Genomic DNA, 15,818 nt, shown 5'->3' on the forward strand with positions numbered 1-15,818 from the left:
TCCAGTCATTTTGAACACAAGTGTAAACTGTACAGGTAGGGTTTAAACTTGCAGGTAGGTGTGTGCATATGCAATCCCTCGCAGAGTAAAATGTGTCCATCAAAACATTAGGGAAGCAGAGTCACTACACTTCCTGATAGTCTGTTGTTATCACCAGGGTGCTTTTCTGACACTGAATAGGACAACAAATAATTTATTTTATACTACCTGACAGCTGGAAAACGGCTGTTTTGGAATATCGTTACATCTAGCATCAGACAGCCCATACTACATCAGGACAAAGTTTCTTTATGCTTGTTATGGGCCATGTGATGTCATCTCACTGACACCAAAGTCAAATTTCCCACTATTTCAGTGTGAACAGCACGGTGTGGTATATTTTATTTATCATATTCATACAGATCTGCTATTGAAAGGGATGATAATTTTGTAAGAGCAAGGTCATTTCACCAAGTGAAGATGAGGTGTGAGAGCAGATGTTGTATATACGCTGTACTTTGAGATATCATTTTTGACAGCTGAGTATCATTTATCACAGATAAAGGGAACTGTAACTTACGTACCACAGTTGGTTTATTCTAGAGAATAACTCTGAGAAGAAAACAGTCCTATCAGCTGGAATACACAGGATATGCACTTTGTGCATGCCGCCATTCTATTGTGATCTGTTGACACAGAGGAAGCCAAATATCACTCCCAATAACATTATTTCCAATTGCACCACGTCCGTCTGTGCTCTACACAAGTGTTTACATTATGGGAACACTAGTAATTGAAGTGACAAGAGTTTGTCTGGGCAAGCACAACTTTAAAATATTCCTTTAATTTAGAAGAACTGAGAAAAGAAAACACTGATGCAAAGCAGGCTGATGTTAATTTCAAAAGAAAAAAATAATCAAAAAACTTAATGACCATTAACTGAAAAATGTAGTGTGGGAAACTACTCTGCCTCGAAAATATAACACAAGGAAGGACTTGGAAGGAATGTTCATTTGATTCCACTCCGGAATTTTCATTTTCAAAACAAAAAAGAAAACCCCAGAACAGAAACTGTCCTTAAAAGACAGTAGAGTCTATTTTTGGCCTTTTAATCCAGTATTGTGGATTAAAGACCGAAAAGATTAGCAGACTAATACATATCATAACAAGGGAACGTCTCTTCAGGTTGCGTTAAGTAAATCTCACGCTACCATTCAGTTCCACAAGGCATGGTGACCTTAACAGCCCACAATTACTGCCTGTGTGAATACAAAATGCTACAGATGCTCTTTCACCAGGAATTACATTTTAAAATTGTTTTGTTCCAGAAAATATAATTTTAAAAATAAAACATCGGATCCACAGTGCTGCTAAGGAAAAAAAAAATAACAGGGCTTCCCTTAGCCAAGTGCCAGCAGATTCTGTTCCAGCTGCATCATAGCACATGTGAGATACGAGCTGGACAGCCAGCTCGCTTTGAACAGGTTTGGAGCAGGGGTTAAGCCAACTCGTCCAGTGGACTAATATTGCTTGACTGCACTCTGATATCCATGCAAAAACAAAGTGACCCTCTTGTTAATGACGACACGCTTAGGCAACATGAGGTGGGAAAATGAGGCTATTTCTAGAAATGTTAAGAAAAATGAAATGTAGGTATTCTTGCTGCTGAGTTTGTGTGCTTTCTGAGTAAATTCAACTTGTATCATAAATATTATGCACTTCATAGGATGATCATGACCTGTTCTTTCCAAAAGATTTGTACTTCTCCTTTCAGAGCTCAGATTTACAAGAATGTCGCTGGTACTGGCTCTGGCCATGTCAGAACGACTGTAATTTTACTTCATTCTGATGCCAAAGTGCTGGCAACATCCTCGTCTCTCCATGTGCAATGAATAAAGAAAGAAAATTGACTTTTTTTTTTTAAACATAAGACTACCAACTAAATGCAAACCTACAATAAAAAGGTGTCTAGGTAACGACAAATTACAACACTAGAATCAAAATTTTCAGCTATATACAAACATGTCAAGACTGTCAAAGATGCTCAGCGGCCTTATGGAAACCAAAAGAGGTAGCTACATTTTCCAAATAACCCAGTATGACAAAAATTTACTTTAATAAAGTGAGCACTTCTGAAAGCATGACCTTCATTTAGTTGTCTAAATAGAATTTAAGCCCTTCTGAAAATCTGATTCCAGTTATTGATACTGGCCCCTTCAAAATTTGCTTCCTCTTAGAAAGGCTTTGCCTTGGATTTATTGCTGAATATTAGAGGCTGTCACAAACTGAAATTAGTTTATTGATATCTTCCTACTCTCTAATGGTCCCCACTATAAAAGCACCATACTTCTTGGTACAATATGAGTCTGTGCACAGGATCCAGACACAGAACGATGTGATGTCATGAGCATTAGGCATAGGGAGCTTACGTAGCAGCAGGATTTTCTCGCAAGTGTCTAGCTGAAGACAAACTAATCTTTCCTATCAGAGTAGCCCTTAGCTCACCAACCTAAGTTTGAATATTCAAGTACACTTAAAAATCAGTTTGTGGAAGCTGACGGCCTTCCCTCTGGATCCAATGTTTTGTGAAATTTTCAGTTCTGAGACTGAATGTTCAGCCTTTTCGGACAACAGTAAAATGGGGAATTTTCGCTTTTGCAATAAATTTGCAATAAATTTACTAAGAATACCAGATTAAAAATGTCAGGAAAAATTATAGTCAAATATTTGTGTTGATTAATGAAGATTTGGCATAATAACATGACAGGATTAGGGATTTAACTGACAAGTTGATTGCAGTTAGGTATAAGAACAGTGATGAAATGCCATACGAAAGCCCCAGTGAACCGCTGACAAGCTTCTGGCTGGCTCGTGAAGGTTTGGGCTTTGGCCATGAGGGAGATCAGTATCTATCTACTTTTTGATTACACCGTACAGAGCACAGGAGCTGAATAATAAAGAAGGTAGATTTAGTCATCTGGAACACTCTGGACTTCTGCCCAGAAAGAATTTAACAGATAATATTCATGGGTTAATATAGATCATAGGACCTCTCTAGATTGAAGCTGTCAATTTATTTGGCGATACCAATGGAAGCCTCTGATGCAGCCAAAACACATTGATTCTAGGCTACTTTTAGACACATGCTCTTTTCAATGAAGTTTCTAATGTAGATGAATATACCAAACAGCTTCTTGGTTATTGGTCCTCTTATCCATCACTTGGGAAGACCAAGGAATGGCAGTAAATAAATCCGGCGTTAGCTGGGCTTTCTGATAGTATCACGGCAATGTGCCAAAGGAGACAGACAGTTTAAAAGCACTCTCATTTACCCACAGAAGTCCTTACCAGAAGGGATGGAGCCAATCTAGGATGAAAACTAGCAAGGATTGCTCCACTGTTTCACAAAGCGGTAAGAATGCTAATGACATTTCTGATGTCCTGGCAGTGTAAAGTGCATTCCTGCAGCACTGCACTTCTCCTGGAGAGCTTGCATCTGGTCCTGACCGGGTCTGAACTCTCCCCAGCTTGTAAACAAGATGACAACCTGAGGCAACACACATAAATAAGCATAGCGAGGCTCTCACAAAAACCTGTGGCATCTGGCTTAATAGAAAGCAGAATAATGATGAAGGGAATCTCAATAATGTAGTTTCAGGCTTGGTGGGTGAAAAGAATGAGTTTGGTTTGAGCTTGGAGAGCACTCTGTCTTCTCCAACCTCCCTGTTACCCTGGCTGGCATCAAAAGGCAACAAGGTGGGATGAGACAAGAGGGTGGGAGGGTCTGTGGCTTGCTACGGTACCTTTGTGTTCCCCTGTCTCAAAAACAGGCCCTTGCAGAGTTGTTCACTGCAGATTCAGACTCACATAGAGGATAATTTGCCGTGAAGTCTACATAATTCAGCATTCCTGATGAAGAAATATAATGCAGGATTTTTTTTAGACAGATTTTAAAATAAGTTTTATCAGATGAACAGACTGTTTTACAATATTTGGGTCACAGTACAACTGCGAGAGAGATTCTCTGGATTTTCTGTGCAGGAAATGAGAAGGCGGAGAGGAGGAAGTGGCTTTAAAATGCTCTCTGGTTTTGTACACTGCGAGTTTAATGTATGTGAAAACTGGAACACCTTCACACCTCTGCGAGGGAGCAGAGGCCTGCTAAAACCCAGAAGAAATCCTTGTTGCCAGATCTCTGGCATCTCAGGTTAATCAGAAGATGGCTTGGGTTGGAAGGGACCTTAAAGATCAAGGACTGGGTATTAATACAGTACTGGGTACTCTAATGCTGGATGTTCAGTAAATCGGTGGGTGCTTGAAGTGATTTAATGTCTGGGACTAAAATGATAATTATTTCACTAACTTCAGAAAAAAACATCCCAGAACATCAGTGGTAAATCCAAGTGCCATCTAACCCCAAAATATGATACTAAGTGAAAACAATGTATATGCTACTAAGTGAAAACAATGTTTTTAAGGGTTATTCAGACACTGTTTACTTTTGATGTCACCGAGACATTCTTCCAGGTCAATATCAGTTACCAAGTGTTTACTTTCAGCATCTCTAAAGGTAGGAAATATAAACATTGACTGGAAAAATGATTCAGTGCAGATGGATCTTAGCTTCTGGCTGGCTGAATATTTTGCTCGTAATGAATACATAAATCTAAATTATCGATACTACTCTATGTTAAATGGAACTGATATTTAGGAAGCAGAAACAGCCTCAGCTTGGCCAGAACTACATGCAATTAATTTTCTTTAAGACTAAAAATGATGCAGTTCACCTTCTTACTATCTGTTATCTCTTCAGTGCAATGGAGCACTCATTTCAATATCGGATGTATTGAGTGGAGGCGATAAAAATGTTTGTGCAGGGCATAAATGAACTTTGAACAAATATTAATAGAACTATCTTGGCAACACGAAGGGCAATGATTGGACCCGTAACTTAACACCTGCTCCCACAGAGGAGCAGGGATCCAGCCGCTAGCCACCTGACCATCATCTCCTCGTGCTCCAGGGAGGGATGGGTGTACACAGGAACACCCAGCGACTGGCATGTGAAGCAAGAGGATCAGAGTGAAAGACACTGGAATCTGAACATCTCAGCCTTGTAGGAAAAGGATACAGCTGTTGGTCCAACCAAGTCCCAAGCCCAGCTTTCATGCCAGGAAGAGTGCCTCAGCAAGTGGATGCTGGCACATAAGGAAGGAACGCATTCAAATCTCTTTAATATTTTATCTCAGTATCCCTAACCAATATATTCTTGGTGATGTGAGAAACACCTGCATTTTGAACTGACTAAGCTGTGTCATGCATTTTCTGGTTGAAGAACACTCATAAAACCTTGAGAGCAGCGGATAATGCAGACCCAACACTCATCATCCAGAAGGACAGACAGAAAGTCTGTGGCAGGATCAGAGGTGTGACACATCCTACAACATCATGAAAATTACAGCATCAGCTAGAGAAGCAGGCAGACAGATTAAAGGAAGGTCTGGCTCATTAGCTGGGGGAGCTGTTACTCTGCAGTGACCTGACCTGGAGTCTGGCTAGTTCTTGCAAACTTTCTGCATAATATTTCTCAGAGAGACTGTTTCCTGCCTGGAAGTCTTTGTCTGGCTCCTTATTAGCTAGTGTCCCAATTACCACAAGGTATTTTCCTCATCTTGACAGCTCCAGTTGACCCCTGGTATCAATGAAGAACGCTGCTGCATAGAGTGCTTTTCATCATCATTTTTCTTTTGCAACCCTCTATTTTTTGTTTTTAAACTCTTCAACATGACACATTTTTACCTTCACTTGTAAGGCTTTGCTGGTACATCCTCTCCCCATCTCTTATCTGTTACTGAAACTACTCCGATCAGTCAGCGATGTCAGTCTCCATCATTAAATTGCTATCTTTTTCAAACATGTGCTCTTGATCTCTGCTATGCTGCCCTTCATACTTTTGTCTTGGCAACACAACTTCTGTAAAGTTCATTCGCATCCCTCCTACATATTCTCCTTTTAGGTTGTGCTAGCACAAAATTGGGTAACAGACTACTGTGATACTGATACTCTGCACATCATGCTAGCCAATATCATCTCAGTGTGTCCTTGCACTTCTGCCTCTGCTCACAGCTAGCATTTCTTCCCTGAGAGTATAAGGCCGTTTGTGGCAGAGAACAGTAGTCCCCTCTGTTTTGTTAGTGACCAAATAAATGCAAAGTTCCATTTCATGATTGGGTTTATGGAAGCACTAGCAATAGATAGTATACATGGTAAGGAGTGGGCTGGGTTTGATGGAAAACCAGATGATATAAATAATTGCATATTATCATCAAGCACAGAAAGAAATAGATTGGTTGCTGATACTCTGCCAAGTTGAACAACTCTTCTCCAGGTATGGAAGAAGGTTCAGTTGTTGGCAACATACATCTTGATGTTTCTTATTGCAGAAAAATGTTTTTAAAAAGAGTCACAATACTGGCAGTTATTATCCTGTTGTGTGAAATGCATAGTTAAGTATTTCTCTTTCAATTTCATATGCAATTATTCAAAGTTTTACTTCCAATTTTAGAAGTAGCAAAAGTTATCACACACAACGGATATTCAAACTGTATGCAAAGATCATCGTGCCCTTTATTCAACTCACTTTTTCTATTATGTCTCCCTGTCTCTTAAAGTAGCACAGGAAAAACTTTTCAGCTCAAGTTTATGGCTGTAAGGTAGATGGCAGAGTACATTCTGCCATCTGGTGAGCACAGTGAGAAGTGCTCACATGGTCAGCATGTAAATGGATAAAATTGTGCCCATCTATTCCTGGGCTATTTTAAACACAGAAAAGAATGCAGTCAGAATAGCAGGCAGATCTAAGGAAGGATTTAAACCAGAGGCAAGAAAGTTCACTACAGCATTGCAGTGTGGTGGGAAGGGAAAACTGAAATACTTGTGAAATTTTGTAGAGGAAGAAGTAGGCTGTGACAAATGGAAAAATAATCAGATGTAAATACAGAAAATAAAGTCTATATTTCTTGGTTGATTTAGCAGTTGTACTTCGCCCTTTGGCACTGTGTGTTTGGTAAATATTTTGAGCAAGACATTCATATCACTTTCTTTCTGAGAAGACTAGCATGATCCTAATTGTTTAATGTTGTGGCTAAAGTTTGTGTTTTACATGCAAACAGGGAAACTTCATGAAGCAAAAATAAACAAACTATTTAAGATCTCAGCAATAAGGGTTTGACATAACCTAGCTTCTCGTTTGAGCTTCAAATGTCCCTCACTCCCCCTCGCAGGCTGTGAGTCAGCGGGGAAGGAGGATACTTAGATTAGAAACACCAAACTGTGGAACAATGATTACACAAATGTTATTTTGGTTGCACTTGAGATGTTCCTGCAGTTAAATCTGCTAAATTAGGAGGATTGCAGTGATCAGAACATCAGCTGATAGCTGTGAAGTTTTGACTTGATGACCCCAAATGAGGGAATCAAAACAAGTTTTTATACCACCCAAAACCATGACTCAAATATGAGCCCTCATCGCACATAAGCACAATCTAGAACAATTATTTCACTTTTTTGGCAGCACTGGCATGGTGACCCTTCTCTATACTACGTATCCAGTAGTTAACTGGTTATCCATTAATTGAAAGATGACAACTGACAACGTGAATCAGATAAAACAGGCCCACAAAGCCTGAAGTTTCAGGCCAGATCATCATCTAAATCATTATTAAGCTGGTATTATCACTGGAGGCGTATAACAATGCCAATGTCACTGCAATGCTAACTGTTTTGCCTTAAAAAGATCTTTATAACTCTCAGCACTCTTTGGTACATGAAAACATACAAGCTCGAGTGAGAAACAAAAGCTTCTCAGTGACAGTTCTATTATTTGATCCAATATTGAATTCCAAGCATCCTCATCCTTTAGAGATGCTGAGAAAATAATATTGTTTTCTCAAATCCATCAGTCCCAACAGGACATGCTTTGCAGAAACAACCGGAGCGGAGATGTTTGCAGCCAAGGCTGCTGTTTGAATTCCTGCATTATGTACCAGCGCAACATGTGACGGTTATTTCATCCTTTATTCCAGCTACACAAGGACCCTTTTATCTTCTGTTTACCAGGGTGGGAATAAATACAAAGAGTTAATATGTAACCATCCTTTTGTGGCTGCCTTTATTTTTAGGGGAAGAAACACTGGACTGAGGGTCATTCGGGAAACTGGTGGACCAGCAGCAATGTATTCCCTGGTGCTGGTCGTGTGTGCGACTGCTCTGACCCACTCTGCTCTTGCAGCAAGAGGTAAGCTTCTTCCACTTCCTAATAGCCACCGCTACCATGGAGTGTGAGGGAGGGAATCTGGAGAAAGCAATGCAACTGTAAAGCCTTTGGATAGTTCTGGTCAAGTGTTTTGAATGGGAGTTCTCTGAAAGCTGTTTCTTGTCTTTTTTCACTTCCTTTCCTTCATCTCTACAGCAAGGGGAATTTCTGACCCCACCAAACCAACTTGGATTAAAAATGAAATGCTTTAGTTTGTTTCTAAGTCCCCCTCACCCTATTTTTTCCCCTAAATCATTTACCATAATTGCCTCACTTTGAAGAACACTTCATAAATCCATTTTTAAAGGAAAAGCACTTTTTTCCTCCTAAGTCTGACTGGGGCCATGATAGAGCTGCCAGAGAGAAGGGAAAGAATACATTTTTTCCTTGCCGATGCTTACTGCAGCCCTCCCTTGCCTCAGTAAGTCAGGTACCTGTAGAAGCCAGAAGAACACTTAGCTCAGCATAGGGACATCCAAAAGCTGGCTATAATACAGAAACTTGTGCTTCCAGTTTAGAGGTAAGAATATCTCAAACTTCCTGCCCACTTATTTTATTTTATTTTTTTTATAAAGTGTCTCCTCTCTTCCAGTCTGTTCCAAGCCACCAGAAGTGCTCTTCGCCACAATCAATGTGGTCAAAAACGTGTACGACGTGGGTGAGGAAATCGAGTACACCTGCAGGCCAGGGTTTGTCCCCAACAATGGCCAGAGGAAATACACCTGCCAGCCCACCGGCAAGTGGCCTCTCAACACGCTCCTGTGTCTGCGTAAGTAAAACAAAGTAGAACTTACCCCCAAATTTTGCACCACCTCGTTGACATACCGTGTGCTGAGCTGAAAAGGGTATTTTATAGTCCATGTGATGGATCTGATATGTTAAAACTGATATGTTTTCGTTCTCTGGTTGTTCTTTCCTTGCATTTCTAAGTTTTCTATATAAAAGCAAATGCAGAAGCCATCTTGCTCCCTGCAAAGCCGCTGCCTCCTGCCAAGGAGTTGTGTGCTTTGCTGTATTTTGGGTGCTTTTTTGTTATTACTTTCCTGAGTCAAAATAGGTAAAAAACTTAGATTGCTCTAAGCTTTCTCCTGAAAAATAAATAGTCATCAGAAGACAATCTAGGTGTGGAAGGAAAGAGGTGAAAGCAACAGGAGAAGGAGCTTTCCATACGCTTTCCCTTATGCCTCTGCTGCCAGAGAGTGATAGGGACTGTATCCAGACAAAGCAAACCTTAATCTGGCTCAGCCCAGCAGTGCTTGTACTCTAAGTGACGCAGATTGGTTGGTAACATCATCTGCCTTTATTGTATCCATTGCCGCTCATTTTTATCATTTAATTGCAGACAATCATAAGAAGTGATTTAATCATGAAATTTTTGAAGCTACCTTTACTATGCTTTAATAGAGACATATAATATTTACACTTAGGAAAAGTAGCACACAAAAGTGGAAAAAATTGAAAGGCACCCAGACCCCTTTATGACCAACCTGTCTCCACTATCCTAGCTTCATGTCTTGTGAAATAATAGTATCCTTTTTATCTTTAATTAACAGCAAAGAGATGTCCCACTCCTGGACAGCTGCAGCATGGAAAAATTGATTTTATAGACTCTTATTACCAGAGTTCTTTAAGTTTTTCGTGTGAACCAGGGTAAGCACTCCCTTTCTTGTGCTGCTAAATAAGTAATCTAAATCACAGCATTACACTCTACTATCACCTGTTGGAGCATTACGAGCCAGGGAACTTAAAAAATACCACCTTAAAACCCACCTGAACTTCAGACACTTAAAAATGCCATATTTAGCAATCCTTTACTGTTCAAACTCAATTATTACATCCCAGGGCTTTGTTACTCCAAAGCAACATCTTACAGACAGGAAAACCATCAAAACAGCAGAGATTTTATACAAAGACTTATTCCAGACCACTTTCGCCTGCTTTTTAAATCCTCTTATTACATCATGAGATGAAATCCTACAGCAAAGAAAGGATAATCACTATTTAAGTTGTTATGCTGTCAGGCTCTGGAAACTGAAAATTTTGTTTGTGTGTCCTTCCAAGCTCAGTAAATGAAAACATGAGATTAATCCTCACTTAGTCCCTGGACCAAATGCACTTTTACTGAAGGCTGCTTACTGATTCCAGAAACAAGGATGCATTTAAAGAAATAGAGTTATGATAAATGCAGGGATATAGTTGATAGCAGCATACAGTCATTCTACTTGGTGAGCAATTAATAAATAGTGCATACCTAGGAAGAGCCTAAGTGAACCACAGTCTGGAGTTCACTGAAGAACATCAGTAGCCTCAGTTATTCCTTCCTCTGCAGGAGCAAGAGAAGTAATAAATAAATTCAGCTCTGACATCAAATGTAGCTAAGGGACTTGAATTGATTTAATTTTGTTAATGATAATTTACTAGGCTTCAGCTGTGTGATATTGAAATGATAAATATAGAGGGAGCGTTTCTTTAAAACTCAGTGTAAGTTAGTAGTAATATGCATACAGAGAACTAGAGAAGCACTTAGAGGGAGTGCATATGTAAATAAAACTAGGCTATCTGCTATTATAATAAAATAAAGCTCTTCAGTACCTTTAGGTATTGAGTGCTGAGTTTGTTACAAATAGACTGATCCTAATTGCTATAAACAACTGGAATTTCTCCTGAGAACCTATAACATTAACATCACTGATCAAAGATTAATGCTCACTATTTACGTATATCCACAATATTAACCAGTTGTATAAATTATTGTAACATTAAAATAGGATATTGAGTTGAAAGTACAAAACATCTTTTTTCATCAAGTATTCTTTCTGGAAAATTTTAATACCTGAATATTAACAATCTTTCATATTTGAATCTAAACTTCCTTTGAGGTTACTAAGTGCTTGAATTAGAGAAGGATTTCAGAACTGGAGTCTTGTTAAGTCTGTTTGTGAGAAATGGAAACCTTTTTTTTTGCAAAGAATGAGTTTATTTTTCTTCATATAAAGGTTCATTAAGCTTTCTGATAACCAGGACTTTTGGTTTTCAGCTACAACCTCATTGGGACAAGAACAAGCCAATGCATGGCAGATGGCAAGTGGAGTGGAAGTGTCCCACAGTGTCAACGTACGTGTTTAAATACCAAAAAACTATTCTATCCTTACAGGATGGCTGCTTTACGCTGTTCAGAATTACATATACTCTTGTTCAGAGGCCTCCTACTGTGCTGTGCAAAAAGAGATTAGGAAAAATCAAGAAGCAGCTTATATGTTTGGTTTTATATGTCTGGATTTTGGTTACAGAGAAATACAGTTTATAGGTCTGTGTGAAAGGCTAGGATCAGGGATGCTATTTACAGCTGAAGGTAAGATGCTTATCCACTCAAATTCATTTTCCAGGTATATAAAAAGAGGACATTGTCATGCTTTACAACTGTTATGCATATTTTTGCTGTAGCTTTTCCTGCATAAACACTTTACTGAAAAAGCAATATACTGCATAATATTGTGTGAAAAATACAGAAAAAGTCATGAATTACATACTCTAAGGCTTCTGAGACTTTAAATCTGATCTTTTTGTTTTGGTAGCTACGCTTCCATAAGGTATTTTTTGGGCTTATTTGGCCATAAGCATGTTGTTCCTGTGATACTATTAACAATTCGATTTTTAAGATTTAATTCTAAGAATATAGTATTTTTCTAGCTGTGACTTGTCCACCTCCATCACTTTCTGAATTTGGAGTCCTTTCTTACCATCACGTAAAACCTGGAAATACTTCTTACTACATGGACACGATTATTTTTGAATGTGTACCACCCCTTGCACTTATTGGAAATGAGACGGCTACCTGCCAGGCCAACGGGACCTGGAGCAGCATTCCGGAGTGCAGGGGTAAGTAACTTACTTTTAGCAGCATTAAAAAATATAATAGGAATCCTAGAATTGTATATATCAAATTATATGCATAATTTTCTTACAGAAAAATATCATAATGCTATTAAAAACATACACTACAGTTATTCTGAAAGTCTGAATTGTTAAATGCAATTGTTTATTTATTGTTTTTTAAAATATTTTCCTCTATGTTTGCCTGCGAAAGAGACTGAAATGAATCACCATGAAAGTTTTAAGTATACTTCCAAATTAATACTGCATCTTCTAGAACTGCAGCATTGATAAAGTTTTTTGTTTGGTTGGTTTTGTACCACAGCTGTCACATGTCCCGCTCCATCAGGAATAGAAAATGGATTCTTAAATTTTGCTGTTCGTAGAACATACCACTACAACGAAACCGTCAGCTTCAGCTGCCGATCCAGATACGTGCTAGAAGGACCTAAGCATTCCCGATGTGAAAAGACAGGAAACTGGTCCACAAAGCCAACCTGTAAAGGTATATATATTCCAGCTGTTAGAAACAAATTAATCAAATCTAATTTTCCTGAAAGAGCACTGCTCTGATTGTTAATGAGCGATGGCACCTTTGTGGAAGAGCTGCCTTCTCGCAAGTAAACTGAAGCTGTAAATTCAAGGCCTCGATAACCTACGATGGCTCCCAGCATTCAACACGGCATACCATGATGTATCTGAACTCACTGCAATAATCAGCTACAAAAATTTATGATGTCTGAATATTTCCTATCCTCTTCCTATTTAATATAATTAGAAGTTTTACTGGGGCTGGATATTCACCAAAAACTTTTGTCCCTATACATAGGGGTGAAAAGTTCTTCAACATCATAATGCCAGCAGAAGTACTACATATGTGTGGGCCACATTATTTTTCATTCTCAAATGTCACTTGTGCAAATTTATCATGGAATCTAATCTACCTATTTCTCAAAATGGCACTCTAGTTATCCTTATGTGTTGCTTTTAACTGTACTCTTTTACAGAGCCATGTAAAATGCCAGTTAAGAAAGCTGTAGTGTTATACGAGGGAGAGAAGAAAAGAGTTCAGAGTGACCTTAAGGAAGGCATTCTGCATGGCGAAACCGTATCCTTCTTCTGCAAGAATAAAGAGAAGTCCTGTGCCTACACTGTGCCCGTTCAGTGCGTGGATGGCAATCTTACTCTCCCTGCCTGTTTCAAAGGTATGAGCCAGGCTAATTTCAAAACAGCGGCCTGTGCATGTCGGGGGGCAATGTCACAATTCGTCTTCAAGCCCTATTTGACCAGCTAGTCTGTCTGTCTTGTACTAAAGTTACTGGGCATTTAGGAAGACCTAAGCTAAGGGGAGAACGCACAGCGGTGCTTTTCTCTGATACACCGGGGCCCTGCTTTAATCCCTCTTCTTTTCTGAGAAGGCATTATGCAGAGGCCTAGCCCAGACAACAGGCCATAGGTAACGTGTTCTGGGATTTCACGAATCCTCGCATCAACTTCTAGAGCCTAAATATGGCTTTAGCCTTGAAAATCGAGTGCATTCGCTTCTCCTCTTACATATATATTTTTTCTGCTGAAGTATTGCCACTTTACGCTGACTGGTTCTGACATTGGGTCAAGCATTAAGAAGCAGCTGACAGCCATTGTGAGGAACTGAGGCTGGAGAAACTGGCTTGCATGGGTGTTTAGAATAAATAAACAGACTAAGTACTGAAGTTTGTCAGCAAGACAAAATGTTTTGCACGTGTTTTTATCAATATTCCTTGCAAGTCTTATTTTCGTTTGTAAGCAAAGGAAAAAACACAGCCTAATCCATGGTGAAAACATCCTTCCTTATGTTTGGCTTGGCTTCAGATAGATGTAGCCTAACTTTTACTAAAATAGAAATTAAAATAGCGTATTTCTTCCAGCGGTTTTGCAACGACACAGAAATTCACTGCTTACCCAGCTGTGTCCGCAAGATGTATTGTTTTCAGCTATTGCACGTTTTATTATTTTAACCTGAGTTCTCAACCTCTTGCTTTCAACAGAACGTGGCTTCTTTTCAACTCTTGTGAAGAAGGACCCATCAGACATGAAACCATGTGAAGATCACGAATGAGTTAAAAAAAGAAATACAGCGCTAAATGCCTTACTGAGGCAAAACACGAGATATAAGAAAGGACAACCTAAGTCCTGTGAGGGTAAATTCCAGGTGAACTTGGGACTCTCTGAGAACGCGGTTTCAGCTGTTTTCCCTACTGCTGCTATTAGCAGCCTCTTTCACAAGCTATGACACAGTATTTCAGCCATTTTCCACTAACTTCCATCTTCTTTTTTCTGCCTTGTTCAACATCCCCACAACACTACTTCTCTTTCCATATTGTCAATGTTTATGTAATTGTAAAGCATTTTCTCAATAGCAACCCCTTTAGAATAAAGTAATTTTCCACCAATAGTGTGTTCTTATTTAATATTACCTAATCCTCAATCAAATCCTTCAGCTCTTAACTGTTTTATAGAGAAGGCCATCATTAGTAATTAGCTGGGTTCTGATTCCATTTCCTTTCCCCTGTGATAGGGAGTGGACCTTTAATTATAGAGAGACAGAGGGTCATCATAGGATTTTCCAGAATTTATGTAAGTAGAAAGACCAAGCTTTCCAAATGCGTTTAAAAGCTGTGTCCGATCATCATTTAAATATCAATAGCATCAGATAATTATTTTACTCTTAAAAAAAAAAACTTACTAAAATTAATAAAACTATTTATGTTTTTGTGACTTGAACTTCACCTGAAATGGTTGTTTTAAACATCAGTTAATTATTACCACTGTTTAAATATTATGCAACGTAGCTGATTCCTTTTTAAAGAAAGAGAACTATGCACCATTGAGCAATAATAATGATTTCTGGTCAGTAAGTAGCTCTGAAGTAAACTATACTTTTCATTTGGTTTATGATACAGGTAGATCACATGATCCACTCTGGCAATTTTTGTGCTTATGTCTATATTTCCATCCAGAAAAAAAAATATGTAATTTCAACCTACTAGAAAGTGATAAGTGTACAACAGATATTCCTCTGCAATAGATTACAGTGAGTCACAGCTGTTTCCCTCTGAAGTATAAAATCCTCCTCTGTGATTTGAAGCAGAAGTAAGCCACACAGTAATCAGGCTACTTTAGAACTTTTAAAAAGATCCATTTAACATTAACACCAAGATCAGACTAGAACTGTAAGATGCTAAAGCCACCATTAAAAAAACCTTTGAATGTACTCTTATTAGCTTTTCTTCTTTTAAGGCTGCACATGAATATTTTAACAGTATTCTTCAAATCATTTGTTCTTATACTTTGTATTTTCAAGAAGAGATTGAGGCAGGTGTTATTAAGTGTTTAATACTTGCACTTATGAGGAGTTCAATTCTCTAATGTAGAGAGAGCCTCTTCAGTTACCTGAGTAAATTTCTCTATTTTGTGGGTACAATGTGCACTGTTTTGCTTCCTAAACATGTTTAAATGGGATCTTTGAATAACATCTGACATAGAAGCCAAAATATTCATAGCCACCTTTAATAAACACATAAATCATCTGGCAGGAACCTATCTGTTTGGAAATCTCCTCTCAGTGTTTTGTGGATAAAACATTGGGATCAGGATGTTCAGGAAGGTAGCT

At 38.7% G+C, this 15,818-nt stretch overlaps 1 protein-coding gene across 1 annotated transcript; it reads left to right on the forward strand.

Annotated features, from left to right (window-relative positions):
• Positions 1–8,185: 8,185 nt before the first annotated feature.
• On the forward strand, positions 8,186–14,597 carry APOH (apolipoprotein H). Its single transcript, XM_035558637.2, has 8 exons — positions 8,186–8,275; positions 8,886–9,062; positions 9,847–9,943; positions 11,331–11,407; positions 11,984–12,172; positions 12,492–12,671; positions 13,174–13,371; positions 14,194–14,597. Exons 1-8 carry the CDS (start codon positions 8,212–8,214, stop codon positions 14,262–14,264), a joined length of 1,053 nt encoding a protein of 350 aa, XP_035414530.1. The 5' UTR covers positions 8,186–8,211; the 3' UTR covers positions 14,265–14,597.
• Positions 14,598–15,818: the final 1,221 nt, after the last annotated feature.

The sequence above is a fragment of the Cygnus atratus genome, chromosome 18 (genome assembly GCF_013377495.2).
Source record: "Cygnus atratus isolate AKBS03 ecotype Queensland, Australia chromosome 18, CAtr_DNAZoo_HiC_assembly, whole genome shotgun sequence".
Classification (NCBI taxonomy): domain Eukaryota; kingdom Metazoa; phylum Chordata; class Aves; order Anseriformes; family Anatidae; genus Cygnus; species Cygnus atratus.